Below are 21239 nucleotides of genomic sequence, written 5' to 3'. Positions count from 1 at the left end.
TCTTATTAAGATTTCTAGATAATATTTCTTGTGAGATAAGGTAAGCTGATTGATTTTAAACAGCTGATCTCCCACACAGGCACACGCATCTTCTGTTATTGACAGACGATGAAACTATCATCTGTTTCTCCAAGGATGAATAATTATTATCCTTTCCATGTCCTTTCGCGAGTATTCCCAGGGATGAGACCTAGTGCAATCTAATTTCTATATCATATACCTACTATGTTCAAAATTTCTTGAAAATCGTTAGAGCCGTTTTCGAGATCCATTGGACATACATAACCAGATAGCCATATTACCATATACAGAAATTGCTTGCTTAATATAATAGGATAATTGACCATTTTGAACGAGAATAAACAGTCAATATTACATCAATAGACATTTATCAGCTACCGTCTGTAGAAGGCATTGACAAGAAAGACAACATTTTTCTCCTATCTTCCTCCACTGCCATTATAACGTGGACCTCACTATAGTGATTTAATAGTAGAAAATTTGATGTTATAAAGTGTAACATATTGAAATTTGGATAGATAAATAAAAATCCCTAGCTGAAATATTTATAGGTCTGAGTAAAGTAACTGGCTAATATCGCCAAAGAGATAACATAAAGATTAGATAATATCAGATTGTCCTGGCTAAACTGTACAACAGCCTAAGAGGAATTGAAATAATTTTTTGCTAATATATAATATTATATAAAATATTGAAGGTTGAGGTTAGGCATAAACATTTAGTGATCGGCGACCTAACGATCGACCGAGCCATGCAACGTAGAATCTGACCAAACACCTTGGCAGAAATTTATTGTGGCAAAACGGTATGCAATTTGAGGACAAAAGGTCTCACGTGGCTATATATTATGATGCATGAAACAAATAATAACCTATAAGAAATTAACTAGCATGTAGAGAGCATATTTAAAAAACCTAATAAAAATAATTAAATGTATCCAGGAAATAGGAGGTTACCAGGCGCATGAATACTGAAATAATTTGCATGCACCAATCACATAATGGCAATTGATAGGCGGCAATAGTAGGCCGATTCAAAAATATTTGCATATATTTCTACAAATAAATAGAATCTGTATAAAATTGTTGTATAGTCTATATTTTGGATATGGCCCGAAGGCAAAGAAATTATTAAACATACAACATAAGTAATAATTTAATTTTTTAGTACGGTCTATTTGAACCTTGAATGGTGGAGGACTAGGATATTCAAATTTTATGTAAATTTAGAAATCGGAAATGGAAATTGTAAAATTGAGAAAGGAGAACCAACACTCGCCTGCCAAATGCCACCATGAGAGGTCCCTAAATATTATAGAGCGTAATACCTTGCTATAACTTGTAAAAATTTAAAGTTAGATTGAATTACTAAATTTCTTATAAGACTTTGTGATGCTCTTATAAAGCAAAAGTCATTTTCACTTTTTTTTAAACAATTTTGTAACCCTTTGGAAGAGACGACTCCGGCTACCATAGTCCAGGACCACCAGGAGTTGGATCGACGTCAGCAGCTCATAAGAAAATTTCGACACATGAGTGAGAAATATTGAAATAGTGATAGGGCGCCCTCAGTGCTTCGAAATTACATAATAATCAAAGCTAGCTCGTCGAAAGGGTTTTCTTATAAATTAAGAATTTAGTAAAAAAAATACTTGCGCAAGTAAATGTAGTATTAAAGGTATTTTATTAGAAGAATAACGAATAAATCCACACATCAGAAGTTCTATAAATCAAAGAAGTATAAAATCTAGGCTGTTAATACATATTCATATGATCTTCAATTTCTGCAATATAATTTGCGATACTTTGTCGTAGCTCTGATTCACTAGATAAATTGCTCTATTTATTCCGTCAGGTGCCGAATCTTGCACCCTGAGATAAAATATATATTCATCGCAAAGAAATCTATTAGATACTATAGAATTTAATATATATATTTGGATTATTGGTTGCCAATTTATCAAGCTGATTTCAAGGAATCTATTTTTAATGGAATTGTCCAAGTCGACAAGTATCAGCAAGCTAATATCGCAGCTACATACAAAAGGATGCATATGATTATAAAATAAAAGCACATGGTAACGTTTCGTGCTATAAATTTAGAGAATAGTATTTAGCCTGTGATATTTTATTGATTTCGATTATTGTTCTATTTTTATATTATATATTTTTTATTGCTCTATATATTTTTTGCTCTGATTTATTTTTTTTGCAATATTTGTCAATATATGTATCAAATTGTTTATGGTGTGCAATTTATTTTAATTCCTCAATACTATAGGATAAGTACCATACATATATATTTATTTTTTAATGAATTATCAGAATTATTGTGGAAGCTCATATCTGGGCCTATAAAGATTTTTATGAGACTGTATCCTATTAAAAACCACGACCTAATTTTTATAATTATATTAAAATATTTCATGCTCTACCGACTGATGCCAAGCAGGAGGCTAATCGTCATTTAAAAATAAAAAATAACGTGACAAAAGTTAGATTCTGACCAGAGAAAACTTAAGAATGTTTTATCCTATGACCTAAATAAGATTGGTTTGCTATCCTAGTCTGCTATCACACAACGCAGATATCTCTTTCTTTTTCTACCTCTGCACTGTTGCTGAATCGTCTGTTGGCCATGAAGAAATATTATGAGGTATTGAATTGTAATAATAGATCTTTATCTTACTGTGATATTGTACAACGTTTACGAATAAAATACAGCAAGGATACAAACATGATAAGATAAAACTTTTCTTGCATAGTAAAATATGAAATTTTCACCTGATGATGTCAACACAATAAGTAGGTGAACATTTTTTCATAATAAGAGTTCTCAATTTTTTGTCCTCATTAAAAAAAAAACAATATTATATTTATAATGTCAACAGTTTGTCCCTCTCCAGTTGATTATCTCTATAAACAAGAATCAACTATTATAAGCAGATAAACAACACTAATTCAACACGTTTAAAGAATAGAATAGAATGACTTTTTCATGTGTTGACGGGGCAAAGTTTGGCCAGTGATGTCCCCTCTTGCACTTAACCACGTACTACTAGGGCCGTTTGCACAGTGAAAGCTTAAACCGAATTCAATCAGCTGTTGGCTTGAACCACGGAATAAATATACCTTGCCCTATTACCATCCCATATCTTTAAAAATTTCAGGAGCTTCGCCCCATCTATGCAAAGTTTGATTTTAGATTTCCAATTATCAGTCTCCAGATACAATTTAAACAAAAAATTTCAAGTGGAAAGGATTGAGCATGAAAATCTCTACAATTAATGTTCAGAAACATTTCCACCTATAAATATGGAAATGAGATTGAAATTCGAGAAAATGTGATTATTCAATTGCAAACTGTTGATTCTAGTGAATCATTCACTATGGAGAGATAGCAGACCTGGTATGTCTCCAGCATTATAGTACTGTCATCAGCTGGCTCAGATCTTAGAATAGAGGACTTGAGATGCGCATGAACACTAGCGTCAGGTGATCATTTTTCATAACGCAAGGGAAGTATTGTGAGTGCGCCACACCAGATTTTTAACAAATGATACTTGATATAGTTAATACAGTTTAAGATGAAATTTAGTTAAAACTGGCACTGAGCTCTAAGTATAGTACACATCCCTTAGCTTCGCCACCACAACTTTGGAACGGCATATTGGCAAGGTATGGTTCGAGTGGTGATATCCCTTCTCTTAAAAAAACATGAACTTATGCTACAGAGTACTTTCTGAGTAGATTTTTGCCCACACCTTCTTCTACCAGAATTCCCAGTGTCGCTCTGGGCCGGCTAGACTCAGTCGGCGACTGGGGTGGGCAGCAGCAGGGGACGGGAGACTTGGTGATGCGTCCACCAACCACCCTCGTTCAAGTCGGGGGTTGAAACGGGGTCTTGAGCACCTTGGAGAAATGTTTCCCTCTTTTAGGTAAGAGAGGCAGTTTTTTTGCACTGCCTAACAGGGTTGGGTATGGAGTGAGAGGGATAGGAACGATATGGTGTCTGCCTTGAGGGGGGTCTCTGTTATGGGAGTAACGTTCTCGATTGCCACTAGATGTCCTCCTGCTATAAGAATCCGGAATAGCAGGGTTTGAGAACCTTGGAACTGATTGCTGAAGTCGGTCACCTGGTCCCTAATCTCGGGCACCGGGTGTTTTCCTGGGGTCAGTATCGTGCCATGGAGTCAAAGGAAAGGCCTTCCCTAGCCTTTCTCGAGGTCCTCCTGCTATTCGAAGGCGAATCAGCAAGCTATAGGAGCCCGCGCACCAGGCTTCACTCCTGGTCACCGGGTCTCAAAACTCGGGCACCGGGTGCTTTCCTGGGGTCAGGATCGTGCCGCGGAGTCGAAGGAAAGGCCTTCCCCAGCCTTTCTCGAGGTCCTCCTGCTATTCGGAGGCGAATCAGCGAGCTATAGGAGCCCGCGCACCAGGCTTTACCTCTGGTCACCGGGTCCCAAATCTCAGGCACCGGGTGTTTTCCTGGGGTCAGGATCAGGTCACTAATTATCTGAATAAATAAACTGAAATGATTGAGTTGCCACTCAGCTTGATTTCGACTTTGATTAACCAGGACAAATTACTCAGAAATTTGTTATTAATTTAAATAGGCCCAATATCAATGTATTTCTCTAGACAAGAAATAATTATTTCCATCCTCCAATATTATGACTAGTTTCAACTAGTGCCAATGCTACTAACTATCTTGAACCCCATAATTAAGCGTGATCTATACCTTAAAATGAATTCTCTTCAAACTTGATGCTATTTTCCCCTTCTGGCCTCTCACCTATTGCTGATGCTGGATTCCTCCTATTGTCAACGTCCTCCTCTGCACCGGCTCCTCCATTGTTGCCGTCTCGGCCGTCGCGGCCGACTCCTACACTGCTGCTGTCTCCTCCATCCTCGACCTCTTCGTCCTCGGGAAGGGGCGGCAAGATCTTGATGTCTTTCACGTGAACAGTCAGCCTCTTACCGAAGTTGAGGAAAGCGTGAGTATACTTAGTACCGACATGTACTGCTGTATTCATGGCAAAACAAAACTCCTCCACGTAACAATCCCAATCAGCATGGTGCTCGCCCACATAGAGCTGTATCATAGTCTTCAGGACTCTAATTACCCTCTCTGTAGGGTTACAGATCGGTGTATATGGTGGAGTATAGAATAATGTGATGTTATTATCTTTACAGTATGACTTAAAAATTCTACTGGTATACTGTTTTCCATTATCACAGATCAACAGCTTCGGCACCCCAAACTTGGTGACCACCAGCTCCCTCAAAGCTCGTGCAACAGCATTGCTGTCTGCCTGAGCTAGCGGCCGAGCCTCCATCCACTTCGTGAACTGGTCCTGAAAAACCACCAGGTATTTATTCCCTCTATTCGAGCGAGGTGATGGGCCCACAATGTCAGTGCTAACGGTCTCCCAGGGTCGCACCACCTTCCTCTGGCTATTCATCTGTCCATATGGAGGCCGCTGCTCCACTTTATGCTTCATACAGGTCTCGCAGCGCCTCACATACTTTGCGACGTCCGCATACAAGCCTGGCCAGTAATAGCGACAGGCTATCTGGTGATAGGGCTGGAACACCCCTTGATGGCCAGCTGTCGGTGCATCATGGCTTCGCTGAAGTATTTCAGCCCGTGCACCGCTTGGAATACACAGCTTCCAGCCGTCACTCTCCGGTGCATCAGGAGGCTGCTGTCGGGCCCATATGTGTCGATATAAGGCCTCACCCCTCACCATATAATCGGGATACTTCTCTGGATGATGGAGTAGATTGGTCTTCATCCTCCTTATCCATCTATCGTCTTCTGTGACGATGAAGGCCACCTCTCTTGTAGCCTCCTTTTGGCCTTTATTTGTGTTGGCCAGTATATCACCTCCGGGCAATGCTCGAGAGAGCGCATCAGGGACCACATTGAGCTTCCCTCGTCGGTATTTGATGACCAAGTTATACTGCTGCATTTCTAAGGCCCATCTCGCGAGCCTTCCTGTCGGGTTCGGGATGGCTCTGAGCCAATTTAGAGCCTGGTGATCTGTGATCACTGTAGTCTCATATCCCTCTATATACGGCTTAAATTTTCTCCATGCAAAAATCACAGCCAGGCATTCCTTTTCGGTGGTGGAATACCTCAGTTCAGCCCCCTTGAGCCCTCTGCTTGCGTAGGCGATGACCTTCTCCTCTCCATCGACCTCCTGGGTAAGTACAGATCCTAATCCATATTCTGAGGCATCTGTCTGGAGTGTGAATGGAAGTTCAAAGTGAGGTTACGTGAGCACTGGTGATCTAGTTCGGGCCCCCTTTATCTCCTGGAAGGCCCTCTCCTCTTCTGGTCCCCAGGGCCACTTCACTCCTACCTTCAACAACCAGTGCGATGGGGTTGCAAGGTCCGAGGAATTCGGAACAAAGCTCCTATACCAGGACGCCAACCCTAGAAAACTCCGGAGCATCCTCAGCCGCTGTGGAGTTGGAAATTCGTTCACAGCTCTCACTGTTTCAGGATCGGTCCTGAGTCCCTGCTCCGTCACTATGTGACCCAAGTAGCATAGCTCCCGCTTCAGAAACTGGCACTTCTCCTGGTTAATTACCAAGCCAGCCTCTTGCAGCCTTCTGAATACTCTAGCTAAATTTAGCATACGAGCTTCCATCATTTCCCCCAGGACGATGACGTCGTCCAGGTAAGCAAAGGCACAGGGCTCCAACTCCGGCCCAATTACCTGGTCTAGAAGACATTGAAATGTAGCACCAGCCGAGTGTAGTCCAAACGGCATCATCCGGAATTGGAATAGCCCCCTTCCAGGAACTGTAAACGCTGTAAGCTGCTTACTCTGCTCCTCCAACGGTACTTGCCAGTACACGCTCTTCAAGTCAATTGAAGAAATGTATTTAGCATTCCTCAATCGATCTAAAATGCCTGTCATATTCGGTGAAAGATATGCATCTCGTTCCATGAGTGCATTAATCTGACAGAAATCGATGCAAAATCACATCTTTCCATTAGCCTTCTTCACCAAGACTATTGGTGAGCTCCAAGGGCTACTGCTCGGCTCAATAACCCACTGATTGAGCATACTGTCCTCCTCCTCGTTTATCACCGCTTGCATAAGTGAATTACGAGGATACGGACGTTGCCAGAACAGTTCAGCTCCTTCCTTCAGCCTGATTTTATGAACCAGGAGGTGGGTCGCACCTGGCACATCTCTGAATTTTTTCAGCTCTGCTTCCAGGAATTTTTTGAACTCCTCCTTTTCTAAAGTGACTGCTGCCACCTGTCTCACTAAAGCCGGAGGCAATATCATCCTCCTCTGCCTTAGAAATTGCTTGAATCGCTTTCAAATGACTCAATCCTAAAATCATTTCGGATTCCAACTCATTGATCACTGCCACTCTCCAGTAGACTCGTCTACTGCACACCTCGGCAGTCAGCTTCAGCTCCTCAACCACAGGAAGCTTCTCCCCAGTCACCAAAACAGGTTGATGACTAATTGGTTTAATCTGGCAATCGCCAGACTTCTTCAGTTGTCGTGCTGCCTCTCCAGAGACATAGGACAACTCAGCCCCGGTATCGACCAGTGCATTGAGCCAGACATCTCAGACACGTACCAGAATGAGGACACATGTCTCCTGGGGTTGTGGACACTTTCCTTGCATGTCTATCGCGGCTGCACCGGACTTCATCTCTCTCCCTCGGACCTTCACAGTCTGGGTGGTTGGAGCACCCTTCTCCCTGGGTTGAGGCTCCCACTCCACGATACGGGTGCGGGTGTCAATTTTCACCCTGTGCTCCAGCAGGAACTGCATACCGAATGAAAATTCGGGAGATAATCCCTCCATGATTGTCGTCACTGTGGGTAGCACCTCTTGGCCGACTTTCAGGTTGATTTAAATACAGAATCAGAATCAATTTATTTCCATTTATACAATATATACAGAGTATGAAATCACCATAGTCACTGAAAAAATTACCATATAACTAAAAAAACACAATCATACCCTGAAGAGCATTACCAAGAATCAAATATACATGGAAAATAATCCCAAAGGTTACAAAAACCTGTTTGGACAGAAAAGAAACCACTTAAGATAAAAAAGAAGTGTTACAGTTTACAAAGCAAATTGAGAAAGAGTAGAAAAAACTAAAAAGACAAGAAAAAAAGGAAAAAGAACTTCAGTATCAGTTTAACATTATTGAAATACTAACAATATTACACTATGAACAATAACATTACAAACTAAACCAAAAAAAAATTGTCGAGCTTACCAGTTGTGAAAAAATGTTAAATAAAGTGGAGGCCTGCAGTTTAAACAATATTCTCATAATAACCGGAAACATCTTCATGTATTAGATGGCTATGTAATAATCTGCAGAAAGTTGTCCTCTGCCTACACCTTTTTATGTCCACAGGAAGTCTATTAAAAAACGTTGGTGCTAAAAAATTGAAGAATTGTAAGGTTGGGCTTAGGGACTTGCACATTTTGTTGATTCCTCCCAACCCTGCGCATATCAATCAGCTGCACTTCACCACTCCTATCAAAAAACAGCTCTAGGGTTTTATAAATATATAAGTTCCTGATAGGCAGTATTCTGAGCTCTTTGAAAATTGGTGCAGAGTGATCATATCTCGTTTTGTAAGACATTATTCTCATAAATGATTTTTGTAAAATGATTAACGGATGTAAAGCAGCCTTATATGCTCCCCCCAAATTTCCAAGCCATACTCAAAATTGGAATTTATATGAGCAAAGTAGATCTTTCTCATCAATTCCGAATTGCACACAGTTCTGAGAAGATAAAATATTCGAATATATTTCAATAATTTCTTTTTTATATAACCTGTGTTCTCTCCAACTGATCCTACTATCCACCCATACTCCAAGGTACTTGATGCACTTGACCTGCTCTAGGGGTGGGCAATTGCAATCAGCAGCCAAGGAACATGCGATTTTATGATATTTGAGTGGAGAAGGGAATTGTACATCTTTCCGTAGTCTGAATATGATATATTTTGTTTTTGGGCTCATCACCATCATATTGCGAGTAAACCACCATCTGAGCGCATTTATGTCGTTCTGCATGTTTTCTTGCAGTTCTGCAAATGATTTTGTATTATAAAGAAGTGCAGTGTCATCAGCAAAAGCAACCAAGCTACCCTTGAAACCCCCATTACATAAGCTATTTACATATATTAGAAAAAGTAAACCGGATAATACTGATCCCTGTGGTATACCAATTTTCAGTTCTCTGAATGCACTAACAACACCGTTATTAACTTTAGTTTGCTGAAGTCTTCCGGTAAGGTATGATTTGAACCACTTGTATGCAATGCCTCTTATTCCTGCCAGTCACATTTTATCTAATAGAATCTCATGATCAACCATATCATAGGCTTTCATGACGTCGACGAACAAGGCAGCACATGGAATACTTCCAATGATACTATCATAAACCCCTGAGATTAGTTTCATGTTGCTGAACCCGTATTAAGATTGCTCTGAAAACCATATTGGTTTTTACTGAAAAAGTTGTGCTGCTCCAAAAAACTAGTAACTCGGTTCTTGACAATTTTCTCAAGTATTTTAGAGAAAATTGATAACAGCGAGATCGGTCTATAATTTGTAGCCTGCATTTTGCTATTTTTTTATACAGAGGAATAACTACTGCTTTCTTAAACTCTGCAGGAAATTCTCCTGTCCTTAAACTTAAGTTGTATATGGATATTAAAACATCAATAATGAGGTGTGAAATAGATTCAATTAGGGATGTTGTTATATTGTCATATCCAGGTGATTTATTATTTTGTAGTTGTGATATAATATTCAAGATCTCCTCTTTAGTTGTTGGGTAGAAAAAATTGAATTTCTTATTCTATTGCATTGGAAATTTTTCTCGAACTTCTTGAACGAATCATTTATCTGTCTTATCGTTCACTATTTGTTCTCTCAGATCATCAGCTATCGTACAAAAGTGATTGTTAAACATTCTGGCTACTCCATTATCACATGTTATCAGGGACCCTGCTTCATCGCTTAGTGTTATAGATTTATTAATTTTTTTTTCGCCTGTCAAGTCTTTGATTATTGCCCACTTTTTTTCGCTGTTAGTCATATTCTTTTCAAGTTCAGCAGAGTAATAAGCCTGTTTTTAAACCTAATTTTGTTCAGTAGGATATTTATTTGGATGTTATAGTCACGCCTAAGATTAGTATTTTCTGGTTGCTGCCTACACCTTTTGTATAATCTATTTTTCTTATCAATTTCTCTTTTTAGCTCTGCATTCATTCACGGTTTCAAAAGCTTAGCATTATCTTTTATTGTCGTATAGGACTGTTCAATGCAATTTTTTACTTTGTGAATAAATTTTTCCACCGCCTGTGAAACAAAACGACATGAGTATACGTCGCTCCAATCCACATTTCCCATCAGTGCTATAAACTTGGCTTCATCAACTCTTTTATGCTCTTTTATTTTTGGAAACATTTCCTTATCATTAGTTTTTATGTAAAGAACAGTCATCCAATGATCCGTTATAGATGTCTGGATAACTTTAGAACTATAACCCAGTCTACTATTGATTTTGTCTCTAATGAATGCGTGATCTACGCAAGTTTCGGAAGTATTAGTAGCTCGCGTGGGCTCATTGATAAGGGATTTGAGACCCAGACTAGCCATTCGAACCAAATAAAAATCAGAAACTCTATTTTGTTGCAGGATATTGAGGTTCATGTCACCTTTAATAATTAAATTGGAGTTTTTGATAAGCTTTATCGAGGAGGTTAGTTCACTAGTAAATGCTTCTTCAGAAAAAGCATGGTATCTATAGATAGCCAGTAAGTCGATTTTTGTGTGGGATGAAGATAGTATCAGGTGCTTGCAATCTGCTGTTATCATGTTACAATCATCAAGGCCAACACAAGCCAACATATCTGATATGTACACTGCTACTCCCCCTGCTCTATTTGAATTATTGCATTTGAAATTTGCTGTATAATTTGTCGAATAATACTGATTGATTTCATTCTCATCAATCCACATCTCGGTTAGTATTATTATGTCAGGTATTCTTTCTAAAGCTTCTAACTGGAGGCTGAAAGCATCAAAAGTAGCTCTTAAACTGCGAATATTCTGTTGTACAATTACAATGTCGTTATGATGAGCGTCATTAAATGTATCGTTACTCAGTTCAGTCATTGAAATTCATTGAATCTAGTATACAGTATGGAAATATACAGTACATAATCATAATAACATAAGGCTATTCAAATCGCGTAGAAGCCTATTCAATGTGGAATAATATGCATCATCATTTGAACTTATAATATTATTGCTCACATAAACTACCAATAATTTATCTTTATGCAACTCAAGAAATTTTTTTCAAAATATTCAAGTACCATAATTTATTTATGTACACCGAAACATTTAACTGGACGGGTAGTAGACGAAAATTTATTAAGGTTGAGATAATTGTTGATACGAAAAATAAAAATATCCTTTTTACTAGTACGGTTGTGTTAATCACTATCGTCAAACAGCCAGTATAAATTCGAGCGAGGAGCAAGTATTTCAGAAAAAGAATAAAACATGTAAAAAATTTACAAGAAACAACAATGACAGTCTCACTTGTTTTGAATGCATGATTTCTAATTTGTCTCAAAGGAATGATGTAGGTACAAGATATTAGTTTACAATGTGTTATATATTCAGGATTTCCGATGCAATGTAAGGAGTAAAAACAAAAACCAACTGGAGGTTGAACATTTTGAGTATTAAATCGAACTTGTAATGTTAGATTAGAAACAGGTTAACAATTTTTTAACCATTATTTGAACAGTTCTTAGAAGTTTCACTTTGAATAATGCGTTCCAGTTCACTCTCATCATCAATAGACTTTGTTTTCTTGCCTTCATCCTTTTTAACCTTCACCCTACCATTCCTGTCAGTCCATACATATTTGTAATTGAATTGTAACTTTAACTTACGCGTCTTAGCAAAAGAGAATCCGTCTTTTTTTGGACAAAGAGAGGTTTATGTAGACTGGTTGTCGTCACTGTGTCCAGGTATATGCCGGGTGGAGAAATCCCTTTTTAACTTCCTCTTCGCGAGCAGTTTGTCCGAGTCTTCCTGATGGAAGAACCTGACAATAATACCCTTTCCAGGGCGATTGGCAGCCGGAATACGATGACATGCGGATATTCCCTCCTCTTTGAGTGTAACGCCCAGCCCTTTACCAACGTCAATGACGGTCTGCATGAGTGTAGATTCACTCTCGTTTGCGCTTTCGGGAATACCAAATATCTCCAGCGTATTCTTCCGCGAGTACTGCTCAAATTCACTGAGACGTTTTCCCAATTCGCTTACTCTCGATTGAAGACTCTTGTTCTCCCCTTGGAGCAATTCAATCGTAGCTTGTTGAGCGTTAATTGTTGCCTCCTGTGTAGCCATCTTCTGGGAGTTTTCATTGATCAATTGAAGCACAATTCAATTGATTCATTCAATTTTTGTTCAATTTTATACTGCCCATCCAATATTACCTGCTCATGTTTCTCCAAGAGAGCTTTGATCTCTGCCAGTGTAACACCCATGCTTTTGGCAGGTAGAGAAATATCCTTATAATTAATTGGACAAGAGTCAGATTTACCCCCACTAAGTCTTCTTTCTCTATTGCACGCCTGACACGTCCACTGATTACCAGAAGATAGAAACTCTATTTTATTGACCGTGAGCCTGGAACACGGTCCACCCTCCAATACAGCCATTTCCACCTTCCCATACAGCCACGCCGCTGTTCCATTTGCCAAGATCGCGCCCCTCTCTGTAGGTGTTCTCCTTGCACACCCAGCTGCCTCTAGGCTTGCGAACGTTGCTAAGCTTAAGTAGTTGGATTCAGCTCCTGTATCGAGTAAAGCTCGATATTGGTGGCCAGCTACCTCGACTGTGGTAGGCTATACAGCCTGTTGTTGAACTGCGACTCCGGTTCCAGTTGAAGCTGGTTTCTGGTTCTCACCACAGCGGCTTTGTCTGTCGTCCTCTTCTGGTCTCTCTCACAGGTGCATCTGGGACGAGGCTTCCCACAGGTCGCGCAGAGAGAAATCTCAGGGCACCCTGACCTCCAGTGTCCCGCCTTCTTGCACTGCCAGCACACAGGTCCCACTGGAGTGGGACCTCTGCTCGCCGTTGGGTTGTTGTAGGTTCAGGCTCGGGGCGCGATTTCACAGGTTCACAAACCTCCTCCTGTTTCGCAGCCTGCTGCCTCTGTTGAGCACTTTTCTCCTCTGACTTTATCCGCTCATACTGCCTGGCCAGCTTGAGCAGGTCATCCACCGAATAGACTTCAGCTTCCCTTATATACAGCTTGTACCAAGGTAGAAGATTCTTGTAGAGCCTCTGCAGCTGGTGGCTGACTAAGAAATCTCCTCTCCGCCTCATGAGGGTCTGAAGCTCCTCTATGTAGTCGTTGATGGCCTTGCCTTCACGCTGCCGTTTACTCAGGATTTGAGTATCCAGGTCCTCCTCGTAGGTTACTGGATAGTAACGAGACCGATAGTCCCTTACAAAATCGTTCCAATGATGCCAGAAACCCCTTCCATAACCCCGCATCCAAAAGGAACACCTTCCCGATAGCATTTCTGTTAGCACCGGGAACAACTGCTTCCCTGTCAACCTGTAGGCTTGTTGTAATTCCTCGAGGCGCTCCAGGAAACTAGGAGTGTCTCCGTTGCCATCATATGACAACCTCCATCCCCGAACTCTATCGCACACCGTTCCTGTGTCCAGAAATGGAGTGTGAGGTGCTGCAGCTCGGATCGGTGATCGCGGTGAGTGTCGGCGCCTGTACTGATGAGCCTGTGACACCTCTGGTTTCACTAATGCAGGTCTTGCATGATACAATGGACCAGTATCTGCATTAGCCGGCATTGATCTCAGTAGCGCTGGTTGCATCACAGCCTCTTCACTTGGAGGCGGTGGTAGCATTGTGAGGAATCGCTGCCGCTGCCCTGCTAATGCTCTCCTCAACTCGGAACAGGTGCCATCAGTAGGCACCGAGTCCAAGAGCAATTCGATGGCCTCTCCACTCCGCAATCGATACACCCATGAATGACATGACTAACCATCTGAAGCTGGTGATGCCTCCTTAGGTAGTTTTCCGAGTCTAGAAGACTCCTGGTGATCCTCCTCTATAGGAGGACACAAAGACGTTGCTCCTTCCGCCTCATGGTAGCTCGCACTGGCTCCATCGCTAGCCTGGTTCGGACTGCTAGATTCGCCTGCCTTCCCCCTGTGATGATCCACTAGAACCTTCCTCAGCTCCACCATTGTACCTGTTGTAGGTAACCCCGCCAAAGCTGCTAGCTCCACGGCTTCATTACGGTGGAGTTTGTAGATCCAGGACACTCCTGGATCGCTGCTCTCCTCTCACACCTCCTTGTCCTCTCCGGCGCAATAACACTTCTCTTCTATACTCATTGCTGCTTTTCTCCTCCTACCTTGAGCCCCACGTTTGTGTGCCAATCTTCTGAGTAGATTTTTGCCCACACCCTCTTCTACCAGAATTCCCAGTGTCGCTCTGGGCCAGCTAGACTCAGTTGGCGACTGGGGTGGGCTGCAGCAGGGGATGGGAGACTTGGTGGGGCATCCGCCAACCACCCTCGTTTGAGTCGGGGGTTCAAACAGGGTCTTGAGCATCTTGGAGAAATGTTTCCCTCTTCAGGTAAGAGGGGCCGTGCTTTCGCAATGCCTAACAGGGTTGGGTTTGAGTGAGAGGAATAGGAACGATCTGGTGTCCGCCGTGAGAGGGATCTCTGTTATGGGAGTAACGTTTCTGATTGCCACTAGATGTCCTCCTGCTATTAGGATCCGAAATAGCAGGGTTTGAGAGCCTTGGAACTGATTGCTGAAGTCAGTCACTGCGGGTCCCTAATCTCAGGCACGGGGTGTTTTCCTGGGGTCAGGATCGTGCCGCGGAGTTGAAGGAAAGGCCTTCCCTAGCTTTCCTCGAGGTCCTTCCGCTATTTGAAGGTGAATCAGCAAGCTTTAGGAGCCCGCGCACTGGGCTTCACCTCTGGTCACTGGGTCCCAAATCTCGGGCACCGGGTATTTTCCTGGGGTCAGGATCGTGCTGCAGAGTCAAAGGGAAAGGCCTTTCCCAGCCTTTCTAGAGGTCCTCCTGCTGTTCGAAGGCGAATCAGCAAGCTATAGGAGCCCGTGCACCGGGCTTCACCTCTGGTCACCGGGTCCCAAATCTCGGGCACCGGGTGTTTTCCTGGGGTCAGGATCGTGCCGTGGAGTCAGAGAAAAGGCCTTCCCTAGCCTTTCTCGAGGTCCTTTTACTATTCCTGGTTCCCGCGATGATGTACCAGGGTACAGTTAGGTTTTAACCAAAACCTGACATGTTGCTACTGGTTGAAACAGGCAGGTTGCTGCCCAAAGGCGTCGAAATGGTTGAACAACACTCGCCCAAGTGAGTGCTGAATCTCGGAGCTTCCAGTGTCTTTGATTGACTCCCGTTAACCTCAGACACAACTCCTAGTAGTTGAAGGAGTCGGTGTTCACTCAGGGTACGAGATGTACTTTGTTGCTTGCTGCATGCAGCTTCCTTCACTCTCTCTGTCGACCGCTTGCGCTGGACACCCGCACTAGACTGACTCCTACTAGCCCTTCGCAAGCCTCCCTCAGTGGCCGAGAGGTAGGGGAGTAAGGATGAGCAGCACTGCTGAGTGGTAGCCCAGCAGCTGGGCTGCTCGTTGGACTCCGTGATTCATCTAGAGATAACCAAGTGTCTTAGAACAAGCCCTAAACTCAATTCCCCTCACCAGTTACAATACACATCTTGACAACTTAGATCCGTAGTGATGGAGGAAGTTCCCTACAGACGTTCAATGTTTTTGAACAGGTAGTATTGCAGTCTAGAGGCTATCAGCTGGTAGGCAAAGCTACAGGACCCAGACTGTACATTTACTATAGTGGCAATGATAACAGAGAATTGAAAACTATGTAGTCCTCTGTAAACAAAGCCATAATGCATTCTGGTGACGTCATCACAGATAGGGCTCCTACACCAATAAAACACTAGCTGATATACATAAGCTGAAATCAACAAATTTTTTTTTGGTGTAGAAGCCCTACCTGTGCTGATGTCACCAGAATGCACTATGGCTTTGTTCACGGAGGTAGTGATCAGTCACACTTGTTTAATAACATGAATCTCACTATGGAGAAGAGTAACTATAGTCAACCGCATGAAAATAGTCTGATGGAGATTGGAGCAGATGAGTGCAACGATGACAAATGAAAGTTGTTCAATGTTGTCCACAGCTGATTACAAAAAATCAGAATTAATTCATATTTTAATATTAGGCTGCACCTAACGAATTGGCAACGTCGATGTGTGTTGTGGTACATTGAACTATTTTCGTGAGGTTGACTATAGTCACATTATAGTTTCGCTAAAATAGTATTCTACTTCTAAAATTGTTTTCAAGAGTGAAAAATCAACAGAATCCATTTTTTTCAGGGAAGTTCATTACCTTTTGGACAGCGGAAACGTTTTCAGTACATTTATTGATGAAGTCGGCTATCATCTGAGAGTGGGCACACAAGCAGTCGAAACTATTGTTGATGAAAACAACGTGTATGTCTTTTTAAAAATAATTATTGAAAAATTGTTCTAGTCATTCTTTATTCATTTATACAATATGACATCGTGTCTCTTCACCATAAAATTTTGAAGTAAATAACTGATCTTTAATAGAATTGTGAAATTGAAAGAATAAATAACCTAGTCAAGGTATCACTCAAATAAAATCGAATATTATTTATGATAAAGAGTAATCATATTATCTATAAAGCGATAAGAGAACTATACAAAATTGTAATTATGCAGTAAAGAGAATTCTTTGGCAGAAATAAAATTATAAAGTGGCTTGTTTATTATTGGCAGATTATAAAAAAAAGATTGCTTGTACAATTTGAGGTTAGAATCCTCTGTTTTGATTTAATACATCAATTGATCTTGGATCAATCGACAATTCATTGAATTGATATCAAACAAATCAGCTGATTACTCAACCAACTATTATGACTTAAATTATATTTTTTACTCATAAAATTGTATATTATATATTATGGAAGGTTTTATGTAATGAGAAAACAATGATTATCATGTTATTCGAATATTTATTGAAATCTAGAAAAGTATGAAGAACTAAGAGTATACAAAGCTCACATAAAAAATTAAATGTATATCGCATTATAGTTTCATATATCGAGATTTATTTATTGGAATGTTCACAGGCTATTATAAGCTATTTAAGTATAAATTTTTATCTATCTTTGTATAACAAAGTTGGAGAAACCCTGAATCTTAAGTAACCAGTTACATCATGTTTTACTAAGATTAGAAAGCCAATCAGGGGAAGGCTTACAAATTGTTAAAGGAAGAGATGAGATTTTTCTGAGAACTGCTTCTCTTTGGCTTGTGATCTCGTCCTATACGGCAGGACATGGAGGATAGGGTCTTTTTTCCAATTAATTTTTAAAAGCATCAAGCCATTCCCTCTTTTAAATATCAAGTATGTGTAATTAATGTTTGATTGTTTGTGAACTCAGTGTTTGTTAAAGAGTTCTTAACTGTAATTTATTCCCGTATATATCCTTAATAGTGATTGAAACTTGTACTTTATCTGGACCATACACGAACCACCTGCAGAGTCAAAAGGATCCGGCTAATTAATTATTGGAGAAAATTAATTATTCTACGAGAACTTCAGAACATCATTATAGTGAGTGTGCTAATTATCCTGAATGAGCTCATTTATCACTAAGGCCTTTATCAGTGAATTGGGGAATTAATCAAAGCGCTATATGAATTTTTATTCAAGTTTAAGAAATTCGCAACGTGTCGAACGCTATCATATATTTTATGAGAACTCTTTTTATGGATTTATTTGATATATGTAGGAAGCTTATTTCCATCAATGGCACGAATCCACATGCCCTGAGATTTCAAATTATTATTTTTATCAATTATTATTCATTGATCAAAGTATGTTCTATTAAATCTATAGACTGAACAGGTTTCAAGTTGTCAAATTCTGAACCAACTTGAAGTCTATATATCAGTATTAATAAAGTAAATATTTTATAGCTCACAATATTGTGAATGCTAACAAATCCTGTGATAATTTTTGGAATACTAGAGAATTTATTTATTCAAAGAAATTTTATATTTATCAAGAAATATTTTTGTCTATATTATTTTATGGGAATATATTTGTGTTTTATGTCAGCATACAAAATTCTAGGAGTTTTTATTATTTCCCTAATTCATCTCGTGATATACAGTTTGAGCTGTCTTGGTACCAAGCATTATTATTCTGCAGCATATATAATTAGTGAATCGATTAATATTGATATTATTCAGAGCATTTATTACTTATCATCCTTTGATGATGATAATATTATTCAGCCAGCAAAATCTTACTGATATTTATATTAATAAGTCTGCAATATATCATATAAGGATCAAGAGAACTTCAAGAACTGGCGTTGTAAGTTTCAAGGAGTTTCGAAAGGATAAATTGGTGCATACATGTATTCATGACGAGCGTTTCAAGGATCAACTAGAAAAACCATAGTTGATTTTCATTATTCTCGATTGAATATATGGTTACTGATAATCAGTCAACAACTATCTTTTCGACTTCCTTATCGGTATTCTTCAATATCTTCACGAGAGCAGCGGTGAGAATTATTGATCATCCGTTATTGAAACCTATGGTGATTCATTATATTGAGAGTATTCATGTATCTACTACTGAGCTAGAGCTGTGGTCTGAACCCAGCCTATTTGCGAGCCGGATGGCCTTAACTTTTTGCAAATTTGCAAATTTATTTGCAAGCCAGGAGTCTTAACAGCTGCACTAGTATATATCCAATATACTATTTCTTGTAAGAATATTACCCAACATGGATGGAAATATACCATTTCACAACAATAAGTACATTATCAAAATGATAGGCAGTGAGAATAGGAATCTTTATTGACCAATAAGTACATAATATTATACAATAGGCTTTGTCACTTTGTGAGGGCGCAACACACGACCCAGTCAAACATATTACAAAAATCAAGATTACAAATCAATTACCAGTCCAGTTATTGATGTCAGTGAGATTAGGATACTCTTTGTGTGCCATGATTATTCTCAAAGATGAAATTGGATTTGCTGTGGAAAAAAAATCTTCCATTCTGTTTCTCGAGCTATACTTTGCTATGGAGCACAGATTTGGGGGACGAGGATCTATGATGTAGTAGAAGAAGTACAAAGAACGTTTATCAAGAGGGTGTTTAGTTTACCGATGAATGCCCCAAATTACATCCTGTCTCTGGAAACTGGACTGCCAAGTTTGTTTGCATACACCCTCAAGCTACATGTGAAGTATATACAGCGAGTGCTAGCCATGCCCGAGAACAGATACCCTCGAATATTGTTTTTGGAGGTCATGGAGAAACAACTTTATCTTCTCAAGGAGTGGAAAGACATCAGTGATAAGCTACAGATATCCTTGGAACCGGAGACGATTGGTAGCGTCAATGTTGATGGCATCGTCGCCACAGTGGAGCAGCAGTTGGAGGGCCGATGTCAAGAGCGGGTGCTGAGTTTGCAGAGGCTGGTGTTGTTCCCAAGACAGCAAAAATTCAGTGAATATCTGGAGGTGACGGACGACTTCCCATTGATGAAGTGGCTGTTTAAGGCGAGAACTGAGCTCATTTGCCTCAATGGCTACTCATTTGTTGCTGGCAGTGGACTTTGCTCGCTGTGCGATTTGAGAAAATAAGAAGATGTCGTCCACTTCTTGAGAGATTGCCCTGTCTTGATGAAGTTCAGATGGAGGTACTTTCGGAGGAGAGTGTTTTCAGCGGACGAACTGCAGCCCTATCTGAACGGCAAGAATTGGAGAGCTGTGGGAGCCTACTGCAGGCAGGCGTGGAGCTACCAATATGCACTGGTCAGAGTTCAACTATTGGAAATTGCCAACCTACCCAAATGTCAACAAATGACCTGGGATATAATCCAGTGAAAAGTTAAAGTGTGAAAAATGAAGGACTATGAAAAGTTATCTATTGTATATTTGTTGTTACGGTATCTATTTTTCATGCATTTCCTGTATTTCTATTGCAATCAAAAAAGGTGTTATTATTATTAGTAGTATTATGATTATTATTACTCTTCAGTAGAGTAAAAAGGCTTCAGCCAATAGGATATTGTTGGAATGGATTTTTTTGTTGGCATGATCCTGATTGTGCGCGGCAATTTGTTAAATAATGAAAGATATTGCTGATACCTATGACTTTTTAATGATTTGCTTAGTCTGATATATGGCGTAACTGCCATGTATTTCCTGTGTCTAGTTAGATGTGCATGCTGATGATAGGGTTGTTCAAAATTATTTATATTTTTTCAACATAAATTAGATTAGAGTAAATGTACATAGATGGGAGAGTTATAATATTCAGTTCAATAAAGCTATTTTTACAAGTTTCATCACTCTTCAGGCCAACTATGCAACGAATAGCTTCTTTCTGCCATACAAATACTTTTTTCATCTCACTACTATTAACCCATAGTCGACGTCCATGATTAATTTGAGAGTGAAAAAGACCATAATAGGTAAGAATCAAGACTTCCTAACTAACGTTACATTTTAACTTTCTTGAAAGAAACATGACTCTAGCCAACTTTTTACATGAATATTGTACATGACTAGTCCAGGTCAGCAGCCTCCTGTCCAGCATGATTCCTAATAATTTCACTGGCTTCAGGTACGGCTGGTGTTCAATTTTTAAATTATAACGAAAAGTGAAAATTATATTCTCTGTTTTACCCTCATTAAGTGTCAGACAATCTGCTCCGTACCACTCTTTACTACGGTCCATTGACAAAACAAGGCTGTCTAACACACTATCTACATTCACATTAGAATTCAAAATGGTATTGTCATCAGCATAAAGTACAGAAAAGCTGGGTACATTTACATTGAAATCATTGATAAAGACTAAGAATAAATGGGGAGAGGAAAAATAAGATAACCTTGTGCAATTCCTCTCCCAAATATAGATAAGCAAATATAGATAAGGTTACACATAGTCCGAAATAGGTTAAGTCTTGTAGTTCTTCAAATCACCAAATTTTCAGTTCTGAAGTATTT

General features: G+C 39.9%; 1 protein-coding gene across 2 annotated transcripts in view; it reads left to right on the top strand.

The window, feature by feature from the left end:
* The window catches only part of LOC111051870, a 206794-nt gene that overhangs the window by 148405 nt on the left and 37150 nt on the right, over positions 1 to 21239 (top strand). For both annotated transcript variants that reach the window (XM_039435477.1, XM_039435478.1), the window contains exon 10: positions 16543 to 16659. In XM_039435477.1, coding sequence (XP_039291411.1) covers positions 16543 to 16659 — 117 coding nt within the window. The remainder of the gene's footprint in view (positions 1 to 16542; positions 16660 to 21239) is intronic.

This window comes from Nilaparvata lugens, chromosome 9 (assembly GCF_014356525.2).
Source record: "Nilaparvata lugens isolate BPH chromosome 9, ASM1435652v1, whole genome shotgun sequence".
In the NCBI taxonomy this organism is placed as follows: domain Eukaryota; kingdom Metazoa; phylum Arthropoda; class Insecta; order Hemiptera; family Delphacidae; genus Nilaparvata; species Nilaparvata lugens.
The sequence above is the reverse complement of the archived record's forward strand: the minus strand, read 5'-3'. Positions and strand labels throughout refer to the sequence as shown.